The 16,728-nt window shown below is 48.2% G+C and overlaps 2 protein-coding genes across 2 annotated transcripts in view; one reads left to right on the top strand and one right to left on the bottom strand.

The window, feature by feature from the left end:
- Positions 1–1,666: 1,666 nt before the first annotated feature.
- LOC308436751 (butyrophilin subfamily 1 member A1-like) lies at positions 1,667–11,422 on the top strand (the record flags this gene model as incomplete). The annotated part of the gene is made up of 8 exons (XM_080937726.1): positions 1,667–1,751; positions 3,674–4,024; positions 5,356–5,637; positions 5,751–5,951; positions 6,261–6,287; positions 7,519–7,545; positions 10,414–10,440; positions 10,758–11,422. The coding sequence occupies 8 exons, from the start codon at positions 1,667–1,669 to the stop codon at positions 11,420–11,422; spliced, it is 1,665 nt and encodes a 554-aa protein (XP_080793852.1).
- Positions 11,423–14,913: 3,491 nt separating this feature from the next.
- The window catches only part of LOC308436750 (butyrophilin-like protein 1), a gene marked incomplete at both ends in the record, with an annotated part of 67,344 nt that continues 65,529 nt past the window's right edge, over positions 14,914–16,728 (bottom strand). Inside the window, one exon of the mRNA XM_080937725.1 lies at positions 14,914–15,485. Coding sequence (XP_080793851.1) covers positions 14,914–15,485 — 572 coding nt within the window. The remainder of the gene's footprint in view (positions 15,486–16,728) is intronic.

The raw sequence follows: 16,728 nt of genomic DNA, 5'->3' as shown, positions 1-16,728 counted from the left end.
ACCAATTGGATCAGAGTGTTTTGGTGTGTTCTTTGATGTGACAACTTAATCGAGTTCAAAGGGTGTAGTGGCAGAATACACAAAGCCAGCCACAGGGTTGGAATGTGAGTGTGTAAGGCTTGGCAACAACACACCAAGGGGAAGTGAGTGAAAACAACCTGCTGGGGTGGTCGTAGTCACCTGGGACAGAAGCCACAGGGCCAGTGGAGTGTACCACATCCTGGTCAAAACAAGCCAGTGTTTGTGAGTACTTGGCTTGGAGCTGCTAAGATACAGATACCCTGTAGTGCCTTGTGGCCCCATGGGTGCCTGCACTAGCGTGGGATAAAAGTTTCCACTTTTTAATATTTACTGTTACACTGCCTCACAAATATCACAGATAGAAGGAACACCGCCATTGCTCATAGCACTGCAGCCTTCAGTTTCAGTGCTGACACTGTAATTGCTCAGACAGCTCAAAGGTCGCTGCTTGAACAGGTGTGGCACCGCAGGATGGGTGGTTGTTGAGTCCATCAGCGTTTAGCTTGTTCGTCCTTGTTGAATCGCTTGGTTGTAGTCGAGTCCGTCTGTCCTCCCATTGTCCTCCTTGTCCTGGCTTTGGAAAGAGCCAAGCTTAGAGCTGCCAGAGCCTCTTTAGCAAGGATCTGGGAGAAAGGTTTGGGGTCTTTGAGTCTTCTTGGTCCCTGAGCTGTTCCTGATGAAGTCACAGCCTTTCAACCCTGGGAGCAGAGAGAAGCAGGTAGGTGGGCAGTGAGGAGAGCTGGGGTCTGCAGAAGGAGCAGAGATATTGTGTTGAGTGAGTCCCAGCAGGTCAGATCCCTGGTGGCTGAGCCTGGAGACAGCTCAGAAGTCATCTGAGTTTATCCTTAGGCTCCTCACCCCCTGTCTTTCCAAAAAGCAGGAGGTTTGGGAAGAAAAGTATTTTCTCCTGTTCTTTTCAACCCTGTGCACACCCAGCTTGGTCTTTATCAACAGGGACTATGAGGACAAACCTGTGCTGTGGGACATATGTGTGTGTCACCTGCCAAGTGTAAAGTCTTGTCAGGAATCATGGTAAGGCCTGGGTTGGAGCATAAGTGTGAACAATCTCCACAACCAAATGCTAGGACAAGGCATTTGTGATGGGCATCTCAGCCTTCTTGGCCACCTGTGTGTCTCTGAAGGTGCCCGTAAGTGGCTGGTCACAATTGTGGAGCCATAGAAGACAGGGCCCGAGAGAGGGCCTGGGCATAGGCTCTATGTCTTGTGGTCAAAGGCAGTGTGTAGATAAGGGGAAATTGGAGTCTTGGTGTCTCTACTGGGCTCTCCTCAAGGCTGTGAGAAAGGAAAGACCTATAACTCTGGGTAGATCCTCGCTGCCCCAGAGCTGGGGCTGAGGTGGGAAGGAAAGGATGGATTACTCTCAGATGACTCGATGTCCCCAGCCACCCAGTCTTCTTCAGGAGTGAGAGGAGCCAAGGCCATGCTGTTTGTCAGTGCTGGGTTGTGGGGAGCCCTCACCCCATGAGCTCCATGTGTTTAGGTTCTGTGGGCTGATCTCTGACTTGAGCAATGCTGTCTCTGATGTGGGGTCTACCATGTGGGTGGATCTTGCCTCCAGTGACCTGTCCCATGGTGTTTACCTGCCTGTTTGTTTTCTTTTTTGTTTTTCTTCAGCTCTGTGGACATGGAGAATATCTGCAAGCCCTGTCTGCTGTTTCATTTCTCTTGCCTGTTTGTCCTCGCACAGCTGCTTAGCTGTGTGACCACAAGTGAGTCTGTCCTGGTCTCTCTTCCTGTGTCTCCCTTCAGTGGTAGGATCTGCCTGGTGCTCTGCATGCCAGATACACAGGGGACTCACCTCAACCTGGCATCCAGGACTGTTCCACTTCTCCATTTCCAGTGAGTTAGTAATAAAATCTAGGTGAGCATGCGTGCATCAGTGTTTGAGAGGCTGACACTGGAATATTGTGAGTCCCTGGCCAGCCTGAGCTCCACAGTCAGGCCTAACCTGGAAAGTATAGGTAGCCTTGGGCTGTCAGTGAGATGGGATAGCCTTGGAGCTGTCAGTGAGATGGGATAGCCTTGGAGCTGTCAGTGAGATGGGGCAGCCTTGGAGCTGTCAGTGAGATGAGATAGCCTTGGAGCTGGCAGTGAGATGGGATAGCCTTGGAGCTGTCAGTGAGATGGGATAGCCTTGGAGCTGTCAGTGAGATGGGATAGCCTTGGAGCTGTCAGTGAGATGGGATAGCCTTGGGGCTGTAAGTGAGATGGGATAGCCTTGGAGCTGTCAGTGATATGGAATAGTCTTGGGGCTGTCAGTGAGATGGGGTAGCCTTGGAGCTGTCAGTGAGATGGGGTAGCCTTGGAGCTGTCAGTGAGATGGGATAGCCTTGGAGCTGTCAGTGAGATGGGATAGCCTTGGAGTTGTCAGTGAGATGGGATAGCCTTGGAGCTGTCAGTGAGATGGGATAGCCTTGGAGCTGGCAGTGAGATGGGATAGCCTTGGAGCTGGCAGTGAGATGGGATAGCCTTGGAGCTGGCAGTGTGCCTGGGGTGTGAGGAGCTGCAGAGGCCAGGGTTGGCGGCAGAATGACCCAGGGAGAGAGAACAGGGGTGAGGAGGACTGAGTTGGGAGCAGCCCTGAGGCCCTGGTGATCCCTGGTGGGAATGTGGAGTTGGGACTGACCCTAGAGCAGAGCAGGGACAGGCTTTGACTCCATGTAAGGGTCACAGAGGTGGGGGTGGGAGACAGCACACAGGTGTCCTGGACTGTCCAGTGGCCCCAGTGTGCTGGACATCAATGGAACAGTGCAGAGTGACAAGGAGCTCTTGTGGCCATGGTGCCTGTGACAAAGTCCTTGAGTTGTACAGGGCCAAGGGCGTGCTGAGTAAGGAGCCCAATCTTTCTTCTTTATCGTGAAGGGATTGGGCTCCTGGGATCAGGCTGCTGTTTCAGGAAATAACCTTTGTCTCTGTGTCCTTTATTTCACTCGTGTGGCCAATGTCCCATGTCACACACATATGCCTGACACCCACAGAATCCAGAAGAGTGTTACAGATAGTTACAAACCATCCTGTGAGTGCTGGGAATTGAACCTGCATCCTCCGGAGAAATCTCCTCTGTCTTAGCTGTTCAGCCATCTTCAACCTTGGCTCTGTGTTTTAATATTCACTTTACTCATTAGATGAAGAAATTGGCCAATAACGGAATTTAGGATTGGGTGTTGAAACTTTCCTGGGTCCTGTGTGAGACCAGCCAATTAGACTCGTGTCTACCACGGTGCGGCCATATAATTGCGTGAGCATCTGTAGTGATCTTTATGAATTTATGATCTTGAAGACACCCCAACATACTGAGGTTAGAGCTCTCAGCGAAGATTCAGTTACCTGAAATGCATCTGGTGACCTGGTACATGCAAGCTGGAGAAAGTATACAGAATGGATTCCTTCATGGAAGGGTCTGGGGACAAGGACACAGGCAGAAGAGGGTTTTTCAAATCATTTATGGGGTGCAGTTTTATGTCCAAAGATAACTTGAACATTAGTGCATTAGTTAGTCATGGATGCCTAATGCCAAATGTGGAGAGTAACCCCATCTATCTCTTGGTTTCTGCTGGTGTGATGTCCCCCTCAGACTGTGTTCTCGTCAATGCCCGTGCCTCCCCAGCCTCTCACTGCTTTGTGTCCACAGAGGAGTTTCTAGTCTTTGGTCCGTCAGAACCCATTGTGGCCCAGCTGGGCAGGGAAGCCATACTTCCCTGCTCCATGTTTCCAGCCGTGAGTGTGGAGAACATGGATGAGTTGAGGTGGTTCCGCGCCAGATTCTCAGAGGCAGTACTTGTCTATCGGGACCAAGAGGAGCAGAAGGAAGAGCAGATGCCTGAGTATTCCCTGCGGACCTCGCTGGTGAAGGACCAGTTCCATCAAGGCAAGGCTGCTGTGAGGATCCAAAAGGTTCAGCCGTCTGATAGTGGGATATACATCTGCCACTTCAGACAGGGAGTGGTCTATGAAGAAGCCATCTTGGAACTGAAGGTGGCAGGTTGGTTAACTTCTTCCAGTTCTAAAAACCTTGGGTGACCTCTGTGTGTGGGAGGAACCTGAGGGCTCACCCCACTTACTTTCTTTTATGTTTTGAGAGAATCCCCATGTTTGCCAGACTGCCCTTGAGCTTGCTGTGCAGTGCTTGGCTCACACGGGTGCTCTGGTCTCCTTATCGCCAGTGAGTTTTCGTCACCCATTTTGAGATGAGAAATAGGTTGTGCATTCCTCCATAGATAAGTTCAACCCAGATCCTATACGCGGATCTCCTTAAATGTCTGTGTCTAGTTGTGTGGCTTGGGATCCTGTCTGTTATGGAATAGCAGCTGTTGGGATGTGCATGTTATACACATACATTTCCTGTAGGCAGGAAGGTCAGAGTGGGTCAGGGAGTTGTCAGCGTCAAGTGATGGCCAATGAGACAAGTGATTGAGGAGAGGAAGGAAGGAAGCTCAGGGCCTGTTTGCCCTGCAGAGGAGAGCTGGGTGTGGGCCTGCCATGAGGGTCACAGGCGTGTGGGTAGCGGACAGATGGAGTGCTGGATTTCAACTCATGACTCCTGTGTTCAACACCTTTCAGTTTCCTCAGAATCTTTTGGTTGTTAAAAGAGAGTCCTGTGTGTAGTGTGTAGATTTTCCACTCTACCTGACTTTGATCCAGGATGTAGAACATGCTATCACCCCCACCCAGTTTCCCTTGAATTCTCTGACAGCACACACACATACACACAGTTTGTTTCTGTACATCTTGCCTTCTGGCACAATTACTGGGCACTACTATCTTCTGCCAGGAAAAGTGTGCCCTTACCAATTTTTAAAAATCTCTGTCTCTCCTACCTCCCCTATTCTTTAGCTGCTAAACTTCCCTGATCACCTGCCTGTAAGAGTGGCCTGTGTAGCTACTCGATTTTGAGATCTCACATGGTTGCCAGTGTCTCCTCTCTCCAAATTATGTGAACGCCCTCCTCTTCTCCTCTTTTCTTGTGTTTCTCTTCTATTTCCAGAGACCCAGAAGTCTCACCTCTACCTTCTACCCAGGAATTGGCTCATGGCTTTCTAAAAAAAAAAAAAAAATCTGATAGATCAAGAACCAACTGAGGAACAGAACCTTAGCATCAGACCTGCCTCCGACATCTTTGTTCTGTTCCCCGAAGTGGACTCTCCTATCTTCCCTCTGTCAGACAACAGGGGATCAACCTAGTCCTAATCCAGGATTGCCTTTCTTCTTCAAGTTCCATATGCCCTGTGAAAGGTTCCCATGAGGGCTATAGTTGCTCCTGGGTTCCCTGAGCCCCAAGTGGCTTCTTGCATGTTCACATCTGTCTTCCTGCAGCGATGGGCCCTGTCCCTGAAGTGTACATCAAAGGTCCAGAAGATGGTGGTGTGTGTGTTGTATGCATGGCTTCAGGGTGGTACCCGCAGCCTCAGGTGCACTGGAGAGATTCCAGAGGTGAGAAACTTCCAGCATCCTCAAAGACCCACCATGAAGATGCTGAAGGACTGTTCAGCACAGAGACCTCGCTGGTGGTGAGAGACAGCTCTGTGGGGAATGTGACCTGCTCCGCCTTCAATCCCATCTTGGATCAGGAGAAAGCCATGGCCATGTTCATCCCAGGTGAGAGCTATTCCTTGTTCCTACAGAGTCTGGGAAGTGTATGGTCGTCCCGGAGTGTGCTGGACTGTCTGTCCTCAGGTTTGCACAAAACTTGTTCTCTGCCTGGGCCACAGAGCCCTTCTTCCCTCAGGCCTCTTTCTGGAAGACAGTATTTTTTGTGATCCTGACCATGATGGGACTTCTAGTCGCAGGGTCAATCTATCTTCTCAGAAGAGAATGTTCTGCAAGTCTGAAGCTGCAGCAGGAATGTAGGAATGTTCAGCATGAGAAGGCTGAGTTACAGAAGAAAAAGGAGGAGGCTCTGAGGATTACTCGTAAGTTACCATAGCATCAAAGGACAGGTTCAGAGCCCCAAGGAGGGACCAGTGTTTTGGGATCAGAATAGGTGGCCCAAAATCCCCAGGGATATAGCTGGAGTCCTTTGGCTCAGGTGGTCTGTAGTTCAGAGTATTAGGAACCCAAACTGTGTTTCCTTTCTTCCCCCCAAGTGTACAGACTCCCTCTCCTCACTGTTTTTCAGCTATACTCAGGGAGGAGCTTGGTGAGTCCTGCTTTTCCTGCTGAGCCCTCTGGTCTCCTGAGGAACCCGGTAGCTCTCTTGACTTCTGTGTGTTGCTTTTCAGATCGACGGAGAGCAGCCTACATGGCAGGTGAGTGACTGTCCTAATGTCCCATGTTTCCACGTGTGCTCTCTCCTTGATTCTAGCATAGTGGGCACCCCTTCTGGAGACAGAAGTGGAAGGTTTTGGGAGGTAGATGCCTGGTGTGTGTGCTCCTTCGGATCTCTACCCAGTGCTGGAGAATGCAGGACTCATGGATGTGTCTCTGTCAATGTAACTAATTCCTGATACATTTATTGCTGACTCTTTGGGTGGCAGCAGCTCTGGAGTCTGGTCTGTACCTGGAAGCAGAAGGTAGTAACATTTCATTAGAGAAAGTTGTCTTGGTTAGGTTTCTACTGCTGTGCTAAACACCACAACCACATGCTTCTTGGGGAGGAGAGGGTTTACTCTTCTTTCACAGTTTTACACCACTGTATATAGGTGAAGAAAGTCAGGGCAGGAACTCACAGCAGGGATCTGGAGCAGGAACGGAAGCAGAGACCACAGAGGGAGGCTGCTTACTTGTGTCTTTCCAATGGCTTGGTCAAACCACTTGATTCACTCCAGGACCACCTGCCTAGGGCTGGCACCGCCCACAGTGGGCAGCCCCTTCCACATGAATTATTAATCAAGAAAGTGTTCCACGGCTGTGCCTACAGTCATTTTCTATAGATATTTTCTCAGTTGCGGGTCCCTCCTCTCAGATGACTCTAACCTTTGTTAAAATGACATCCTAAGGGGTCTGTTCCCTTAACTCCTGACAGTTTTGATCAGGTGATGGGCAGAGTTTGGGGTTGCTGGCCTCAGTGGGAAGCGGATGATCAGCTGGAAGCAGCTGGCCCGTGATGCTTGGCTTTAGAGATATTTTACCTGAGGAACTGTGGGCACTACAGCCAAGAATTCACTTCATGTCCAAAATTGCTGATGTCAAATGTGTTCTGACAATTGTGGAATAACTGTATTGTTCTCTAAGATATCCCATTTTTGATTGTTAACTAATTTTTTCTGTTTTGTTTTAGAAGTAGATGCAGCTATTGGACAGCTATATCTGTCTGCCACAAAACAGGGGCAGTGGGGGAACTTACCCACAATGCCATCTTTCTCATCTGTGGCCCAGGGAACTTCCCACAATTCTCTGCTGTCTCTGCATCTTGCAGACTTCAGGCTCCACTCTTCTCCTGGGCATAACCTCACCTTTAGAATGGATGGAGGAAGGTTAGCGGACTCTTTGAATGGGGCTGTCCTGATTGGGTTCTCACCAGTGTGTGTTCATTTACAGCCTGGAGGAAGGCCCAGCTGTATGCAGGTATGTGACCCCTACAGAATGCTCCCTCTGGGCAGAGCACAGGTCTCAGTTAGAGTTTCTCCTGCTGTGCTGAAACTCCAAGACCAAAGCATTCCCTCAAGGAGGAAAGCCTTTAGTTGACTCACACTTCCAGTCCATCTTCTCAGGAAGTCAAGGGAGGAACTCAAACAGGCAGGAACCTGGAGGCAGGAGCTGAGGCAGAGGCCATGGAGGAGTGCTGCTTAGTGGATTGCTTCCTGTGGCTTGCTCAGATCCTTTCCTCTTATATCCGACAACCACCTGCCAAGGGACACAGTGCCCACATGGGCTGGGTTCTCCCACATCCATCAGCAGTCAAGAAAATGTCCCACAGACTTGCTCACCGTCCAGTGCTATGCAAGTATTTTCCCTATGAGGTTCCTTGTTCCCAGATGAACCTACCTTGTGTCAAGTTGATATAAAAGCCAGCAGGAAGTAGTTGTCATCCTCTTGAGCTGTCAGAAGCTGTGACTACCCAAAGGAGACCTGCATAGGACACGACCCATTAAGAGAGAGGAACCACAAAGCCTTCCCTCTTCCCAAGATTCCTTCTTTGTCTGTCTCTGTCTGTGTCTGTTGGTCTGTCTGTCTCTCCCTATGTATCTTTGTGTGTATGTTGGCATGCATGTAGAGATTAGAGGACAGCCTTCAGAAGTCATGCTTCAAGCACCATTACATGCCAAGTCTTTTCAGTCGTCCTCTCCATGAATTATGACTGTTAACGGTGGCAGGGGGAAGGCCTTTGTTCATGTCCTTCCCTAGTCAGCGTGTCCACATTTAATGATTTAATGGCTATTGGTTAGAGGTGTGTGTGTGTGTGTGTGTGTGTGTGTGTGTGTGTGTGTGTGTGTGTTTTCTGTTAAGGACTGTAGTTGCTCATCCGTAGCTGGTGTTTCTATCAGGACCTCTAATTGAACCCCTCTGTTTCCTCAAGCTGTACTGAGTGGAGCCTTCCCTTTGGTTTGTTGTTGGCATGCCGTCCTCGTTGAACATTCATCTGATCCTCTTCCCAGCAGGAGTGTGCACTGGGACTTTTGTCTTTCCTCTTACCTCCCTTTCTTCAGCCTCTTCTCTCTCAGGTCCCACCCCTGCTGTCCCTGTCACTGAGGCAGCCTCCACAGCAGAATTCAGGGATTCCTCTTTAGACTCACAGGACACACTTTGGGTGCCTGGAAGGGCAACTCATTGTCAGTGTCAGCGTGACCCAGCCTGCAGCCATCTGTACAGTGGACATCTTGTAGGTGCAGGGTTAGTGGGGAGTTCATCTGCTAGCAGAGGCTGCGGAGGAGGGCTGTGATGTCCTTGTGAATCAGAAGACTCCAGAAGCCAGCCTTGGAGGTTTGGGGACCAGGTCTCCCTGAGAGAGTCTTTGGTTCTGTGTCCTCCTTACTCTTTCTCCATGCACCTCTCCCTTCCTTCTCCTGCTTTCTTCCCACCCTCTGTCTCACACCATATATCTTTCCCTTCTCCTCCTTCCCTTCCACACTCTTTCTCTCACCTTCTCTCCTTCCCCCACCTCTCTCTTTTCTCTCTGTCTCTCTGTCTCTGTTTCACTGGTTTTATATCTCTCTGTCTCACTATCTCTTTGTCTATGTCTCTCTGTCACACACACACACACACACACACACACACACACACACACACACACACACACACACACACACACACACCCTCTGTCTCCATGCCTGTGCTTGGCATTTTGATCCCCATTGATAAGTTCTTCAGAGACCCTGGGCACTCAGGGACTGGGTGTTTAGACCATGTGTTGTGATTCTGGCACCCAGTGCTTCCAGGATGTTTAAGGTCTTGCTGGGGCATATGTGATCAACCTGAAATCACACTCACCCTCTTGTGATGGTTGTTTTAGGGGAACCCACATGCTAGGTAGAATTACTCATTATCTCTCCTGTCTGTCTGTCTGTTTATCCTGTGAATGAGTGTTTTCTTGAATGTGTGTCTGTGTCATGTGTATGACTAGAGTCCAAGTGAGTGTTACTGTCTCTCAGAATTGCAGTTACAGATGCTCGGGAGCGTCCATGAGAGTGCTGGGAACTGAACCCAGGTCTTCTGCAAGGGCATCACGTGCCCTTAGCCCCCTTCATGTGCTTGTTGTTCTGTGAGATCAAACACTGGGCCTGTAGAGCACCATCCATGCAGTTTTCTCAGACAGGGTCTCACCGTGAGGCTCAGTCCTAACTCCCCACGGAGCACAGTTACTCTCAAACTCACCGTGAGGCTCAGTCCTAACTCCCCACGGAGCACAGTTACTCTCAAACTCACCGTGAGGCTCAGTCCTAACTCCTCATGGAGCACAGTTACTCTCAAACTCACAGGCTTCTGCTTCATCAGCGTTCCTCCCTCCCATTCTTGGAAAAGTTCTGGTTCAAGGATGTGTCTCTTCCAGATTACTTGTATCTGGGACCTGACAAGGCTCAGTGAGAGGACGCTTCTCTGCCTTTATTAGGGATGGATGCTAAGCCACACTCTTCAAGTCTTTATTGGAGGTCTATAGCAGAAGTGAATGTGTGTATGTGTGTATGTTTATGTGTGTATCTTTCTCCCTCTGTGTGTATGTATGTGGATGGTTTGTATGTCTCTGTTTATGTGTGTATTTATGTGTATGTACATGTATGTTTTTAGGTGTATCACATCCTTCTTTCTCTATGTATGTGTGTATATGTGTGTTTTTATGTGTATATCTCTGTCCCTATGTGTATGTGTGTTTGTGTGACAAGCATATTGTGCCCACAACTCCCACTTCAGAACCGCAGAAAGTCTGCGTTTCTGAGGACAATTGCTGACCAGATGGGTCGTCTCTGAAACCCCTCACGATCTGTATTTCTCTTGTAGATTGGCGCAAGGCACACTTCCAGACCTGTGAGTGACTCTGTGTTCCTTTGGGACACCCCTCCTGTGCTTCATATGACTCTGGTCTCTCCTCTTTTCTCTGGTGACTCAGGTGTTGATGGCTGCAGTGGTGTGGGTGGCAGAGGTGACAGTTACTAAGCTGGACAGTTACAAGCTGCCTTGATTTTTTTTGTCACACCTAATTTAGCTTTTATTCCCTCCCTCTGCTTGCAAGACCTGGGTTTGAGCTACAAGGCTGTTACGTGAGGGACTTAACCCCCTAGAAGCAGCTAAGACATGTTGAGACTTAGGTGGGGACCTCCCATGACTGGTGACTCTCTCTACAGGGACCTTCACTCTGGATCCAGACTCTGCCCACTCCAACCTTGCCATCTCCCAGGACAGGATGAGTGTGACCCGGAAGGACACCGCTATGTGCTTGGATGACCTCTTCTGTGTTTTAGGCATCAGAGGCATCTCTTCTGGAAGATATTACTGGGAGGTGACACTAAGGAACGATGACAACAGCAAATGGATTCTGGGAGTCTGTAGGGCAGGTGTGGACAGAAAAGACTTTTATTATGAGAGTCCAGAGAAGGGGTTTTGGACTGTGGGGCGGTCTAGTGGTGGATACTGGGCCTATATTAACAATGGGAGGACTCCATTACCCATCAGGAAAGCTCCACAGAGTGTGGGGGTGTTTGTGGACTACACTAAAGGTGACATCTCCTTCTATAACATGAGTGACATGTCCCACATTTTCTCCTTCTGTAAGGCTTCTCTCTCTGGGACTCTTCTTCCATACTTCAGGCTTAAGTCTGGGAATGTGTTAATGGATGTCAGGTCCAAGGCATGTGTGTCTGAGGGGGAGGAGGGAGACGAGGGAGAGGAAGGGGAGGAACAAGAAGAGGGTAAAGAAGGGGAAGAATCTTTATCCCTCCAGCATGCCAGGGGCACTCATAGTGTGAATCACTGCCTACGCTGTCAGTGTGACTCTGTGTGGAGTTTATAAGCCATAGGCCAAAGCCCCCATGAGCCCTGGAAGGGCCTGGAGTCTTGACCACTGCTCTTCCATCTGAGGCTGAGGCTGTGGCGGCAGTGACTTAGGCTTTATGTCAGCTGCTGTTCGAGCTCTGGGAAGACCATTTCCTGTTGGTATTAAATGGCATTTTGTTGGGGTTTTGTGCCATTTGGATCAAGTGCTGAGCGGACATTGTTTTGATTGTTCATCTGGCCGTGGTCACCTAGGGTCTGTGCTGTGTCTTGGCTCTTGTGATCAGTGTGGTGACTACGGGGGAGCAGATGCCTGACACACGACTTCCCGACTTCCACATTTGTTCCTGGGGGATGACATTGCTGGGTCTTAGATAGTTCCTGGTTGTGGACCTTCTCAGTGGACAGTGACCTGTCCGTCCGTCCATCTTCATGAACCAGGCTTATTGTTAATATATCTTTGATTTCTATATTTGAGTCTCTCTCTTACAGAATTACATATATAACTACAAAAATTAACTCATATTTTCTAAAGGTTGGCCTCATGCACTTTAACTTTTTAATGTGTACTTGTCTGTTATTTACCTATTATCTAGTAGTTATGTCTGTCTGTCTGTCTGTCTTTGAAAGAGAAGATCTTACATAACCCAGGCTGGCTTGGAACTCTCTTTGTAGATAAGTGTGTTGGCTTGAATGAAAATGTCCCCCCTAGGCACATGTGTTTGGATAGTTGGTGTCCAGTAGTGTTTTGGTAGGCTTGGGTCACATGTCCTTGATGAAGTGTGTCACTGTGGTGGGCTTTGAAGCTTCAAAACAGGGCATGACTCCCAGCCTGTCCTCTCAGCTTCCTGCTGTTCCAGGCCCCTCAGTATGTAAAACAAAACAAGATCAACCAAAGCAGACAGCTGTATCAACTTAAATCATTTCTATTTTAACATATCCAGAATCTATTAATACTTGTTTCTCCTACTGAGAATTAAAAAATCAAGGTAGAACTCAAATTATATTAAACTCTTTGTGTGTGTCCTGTGAATATTTATATTTAATGTAAATTTATATTAAATGTTCATATTTCATGTAAAATATCAAATAGTACTTTGTGGTGCATAAAAATGAGTGAAAAGTCATTTTTAGTATCTGTTAATAAAGTTTTATAGGGACATAGCTGTGTTCTCTTATTTGTATAGTCTGAATGGCTGCTGGGGTCCAACAAGACAGAACTGAGTTGTGCTAACATAAGTGGATATGAAGGTGTATTTGTCCCAGCATAGAGAAAATCAATGGGCTGTTACAAAAGAATTATTTTGTTTTGTAATTCTAGTGACCATTTTTAAAGTAAAAGACAGTGTTGTGGGAACATTGGTCTCACTGTTGTACAGAGCAAGGTCAGGACAACATCTGGACCGCAGTATCACAGCATGTGGACCCCACTGTCTCCTAATTCAGATCTCAGGCTGACCAAGGTTTCCTTGCCTCCCTGCTGCATTGTGGGTAGCTGTGGGGGAGGGCTCTATGGAGGGAAGGAAGAATAGAGATCGAGATGGAGGGGAGGAAAGGCATGAGGGAGTGAGGGCCAGAGAGAGGGAAGCACTTTGGGGGGCTTTGCAGGGAGAGAGGAGGAGTGGGGTGGGTTAGACTGAGGTTGTGTGTGAGAAGAGGGAAAGGGTTGATTGCACGGGGAGAATGCAGGTGCAGTGGTCAGCAATGGAAGGGACAGGGACAGTTCCTAGCTGTCAATCTCAGCAGCCTGAGTACTTCTCATGTTTTGTGGACTGTGATGTCTATCCTTGACCATTAGCTTGACTACATATGAAATTAACTAAAAGCCAAGTGTCTGGGTGCACCTGAGGACCCTTTTCTCAACTAAATCTCTAGGTGGTAAGACCCACTTTTAATTAGCATCTTTCGGGTTTGGAAGAGACACCTTTAATTCGGGCCACACTTCTGCTGGCAGCCCAAGCAGATGCCGTGGGAGAAGGAAGCTCGCTGTTTGTCTGCTTGCTCTCACTCTTGCTGGCAAGTCCATCTCACCCCTTACTGGTGTTAGACACACCCATTCAGAGTCCTGGCGCATAGTGAAGACTGAGACACTCAGCCTCATGGACCGAGTTCTTGGACTTTCTCTTGGTAGATGGCCATTCAGCCATTGTTGGATTAGCTGAACCATAGCCCATTAGTTATTCTAATAAATATAATAAAAATATATATCATGGGGATATAGTGTGGGGAGATTATATATGCAATGTTCATTAAGTTCTGTTATTCTAGAGAGCTCTAATACAGGACAGGAAGTATGTCCAGGGGAACCAGGATATGGGGGAAGCTGAGGTGGAGGTTGTTGGAGAGGATGACAACCCCATAAAGCCAGCCAGAGACCCACTGTCCTGTGTCTGCTCTGGCAGCTGTGGCACGCGTATTTCTCCACATACTCCTCACACCTTTCAACCTCTTCCAAAGCCATGTCTCCTGGCTACATCCACAATGGTTTGCTGTTGTTCTAATTATGTGTGTGGGTTGGGGGGTATACTTGGATGTATGGCCTCAGGATGCCAGGGCAGGGCATGAAATGCCACAGAACAGGATTCCAGGCATTTGTGAGCCAGACAGCAAATACAAGTGCTGGGAATTGAACTCTGGTCCCCTCTTCCTCTCCCTCCTCCCTCTCCTGCCTCCTCTCCCTCCTTTCTCCTTTTTATCCCTCTCTCCCTCCCTCCCTCCCTCCCTCCCTCCCTCCCTCCCTCCCTTCCTCTTACTTCAGATACCTTGAAGCTTTTTAGTTGTATGAAAAGTGTAAACTCAGGTTTGTTTTTACAGACTCCTTTCCCCGACACTGTATTTTAGAACCTGACTCCAGATGGCCCAGTGAGTCAGTCTCAGCTGCACGCTAGCATGTGACACATGCCTCATGCCTGGTGCCCCCTTGCTTTCTTCTGCTCTGTCACGTAACTATGTGTAACCCAATGATGGCAGCTTTAAGGAGTCCTTGTTCTCCGCCACTATGTAGGGGGACAGATGTTTTATTCTTTCTCAAGATTTCTGACCCCTTTGTGACTTTTAAGACTGTCAATGCAAACTCCTTTTGGACACATTTAAAAGTGACTATGCTTAAGCTGCCACCATTCTTATCATAAACAACTTGGCTGCAGAGACTTTGGTTTATCCAGTGAGGGTAATGCAGCGTTTTCAACCAGCAAGGTCACAGTCTGCTGGTTCAGCCAGAGATAGAGAACTGTCCGAGGGATGCATTAGATACTTAATAAAGATTTTATTTCAGAAAACACCATCTTTCTTAATTGGATTATATATTTTGACTAATAAAGCAAAATTTGGAAGATGAAGATTGTGGCAGGGGGGTGTAAGAAGGACAAACTTCAGAACAGCAGAAAATGAAGATGTCTAGAGGGAATGAATTTTATAACCATGATGTACCAGGGTGAGGGCAGACACAGTTTGTACCTGACGGGGAGATCACACTGGAGGCCATTTTTGCCCTGCCCTCCTTCACCTTTCTCAACCGTCTTTGTCCGTTTTCTTCTTTTTCTTCTTTTCTTCCTTGGATTTCTTCACCTCTTCTTCATCTGGATTTTCTTTGTTTGGTGGTTGATCTGCAGAAGCCTCTGCAGTTTGTGGTGAACTTGAATCAGAATCGGTTTCTTGGGGTTCTTGTGGCTTCTTGGATGTTTCCCCTTTCTCTTTGTGTTCCGATGGGTCCTCAAACTTCTTTATCAGTAAGCCATCTTCATTTTTCTTTATGACTATCCCGTCTTGGTTCTTCCTTATCAGGGACTCCAGTCTTTTGAAAAGGAATGGCTCTTCATAACATGCGGTCTGGGCTTCAAGTTCATTTTCACTTCTTTGGTTGGACCTTACTTGAGAGTCTTCTCTTCTCGGAGGCGGCGGCTGCTGCGGCTCTTCACACTGTACGGGCTCTCGTCTCTGGAGGGCCATGTGGGACTCGTATCTCTTTGGACAGCAGAGTTCGCACTGACATCTTCTCCACTCCTTACAGCACTTCAGGGAGTCCTCGACGTCATCCTGGAAGGTTACACTCCCTCCATGTCTTATCATCTGGCCTTTGTAATCTGGGAACAGAACTGAGTGAACAGCCGAGAGTGTGACTCAGATATCCAGAATTTCCTTCTCAGATATCCACAATTTCCTTCTCAGATATCCAGAATTTCCTTCTCAGATATCCACAATTTCCTTCTCAGATATCCAGAATTTCCTTCCCCCTGCCCCACAAGGCTGACTTCCTTTTATGCCTTATAATCAACAAACTGAGGAAAATTGGAGATCTCGCTCCAAACTATACAATAGTGGAAATCACACAGACATTCATGTGACTTAAGGTATTAGATGACAGATATTGTAGATATTGATACAATTCTTGACTCTTTTCAGTGAACTGGAAGAGCAGTGAGAGAAAGGTAAACGTAGTGGGGAAGAACCCACCGCTTGCTCAGTGGGGTGAATAATGGGTGGTGGTAGGAGAGTAATGAACCTGGTAATGGGAAGGAGTCAGAACACAATTCCCAATCACCTCTTAAAACAGAAGGAAACTCAGACGTGTTGTCCCCGTCGACAAAAAGCACATTTCATCATGTAGGAGTCATGATGGTTCTAGCTGTAACCACCGTCACCAGGTCCCCACACCCACTCTCCACACATTCTTACACTGACTTTGTGTTAAGGGTGTGGCTTTGGTGAAAGTGCTCTTTGGAGGACAGGGGACAGTGACAGGTCCCCTTAACCTGGTGTTTATGGACAGCGGTGAGCTAGCACTCGGGTGCAGGGAACCAGGCCCTCTTTGAGAGCCGCGTGTGCTCTTCACTGAGAAGCCATTTCTGACTATTCTACTAAATAGCCTGGTCTTCATGACAGCCAGGCCAGCCGGACACCGTTGTACCTCAGCTCTACAGATGGAGAAACCAAGGCACGGGACAATGAAATCAGTGGATCCTGGTAATGCTAAGGGTGGGGCTGGGAACGGACTTCAAGCCTTGAAGCTCTTGAGCTCTGCTTTCTTTCCATCCCTACTCAGAGAGTAGGTCCAGCCACCGCTGTGCCCACAGAGGAGAACTTTCTCTCACTAAGACTCACATCTTCAGACTGGTGATGTCAGTTCTGCCCAAGTTTAACAAAACCTCAGAGCACTTTTCATTTGAAGTGAAAACGGTCAGTTCGCCAGAGCAGAGCGTGGACAGCAGACCCCAAGTTCTGACAGACATAGTCAGTGGGTCTCACCTTCCTAATGCTGACCTTCTGATACAGTTCCTCATGTGGCCACCCCCAACCATAAGATTATTTTTATAATTACACTCTGTG

The sequence above is a fragment of the Micromys minutus genome (genome assembly GCF_963924665.1).
Source record: "Micromys minutus genome assembly, chromosome: 25".
NCBI lineage: Eukaryota > Metazoa > Chordata > Mammalia > Rodentia > Muridae > Micromys > Micromys minutus.
This window is presented reverse-complemented; position numbering and strand designations above follow the sequence as displayed.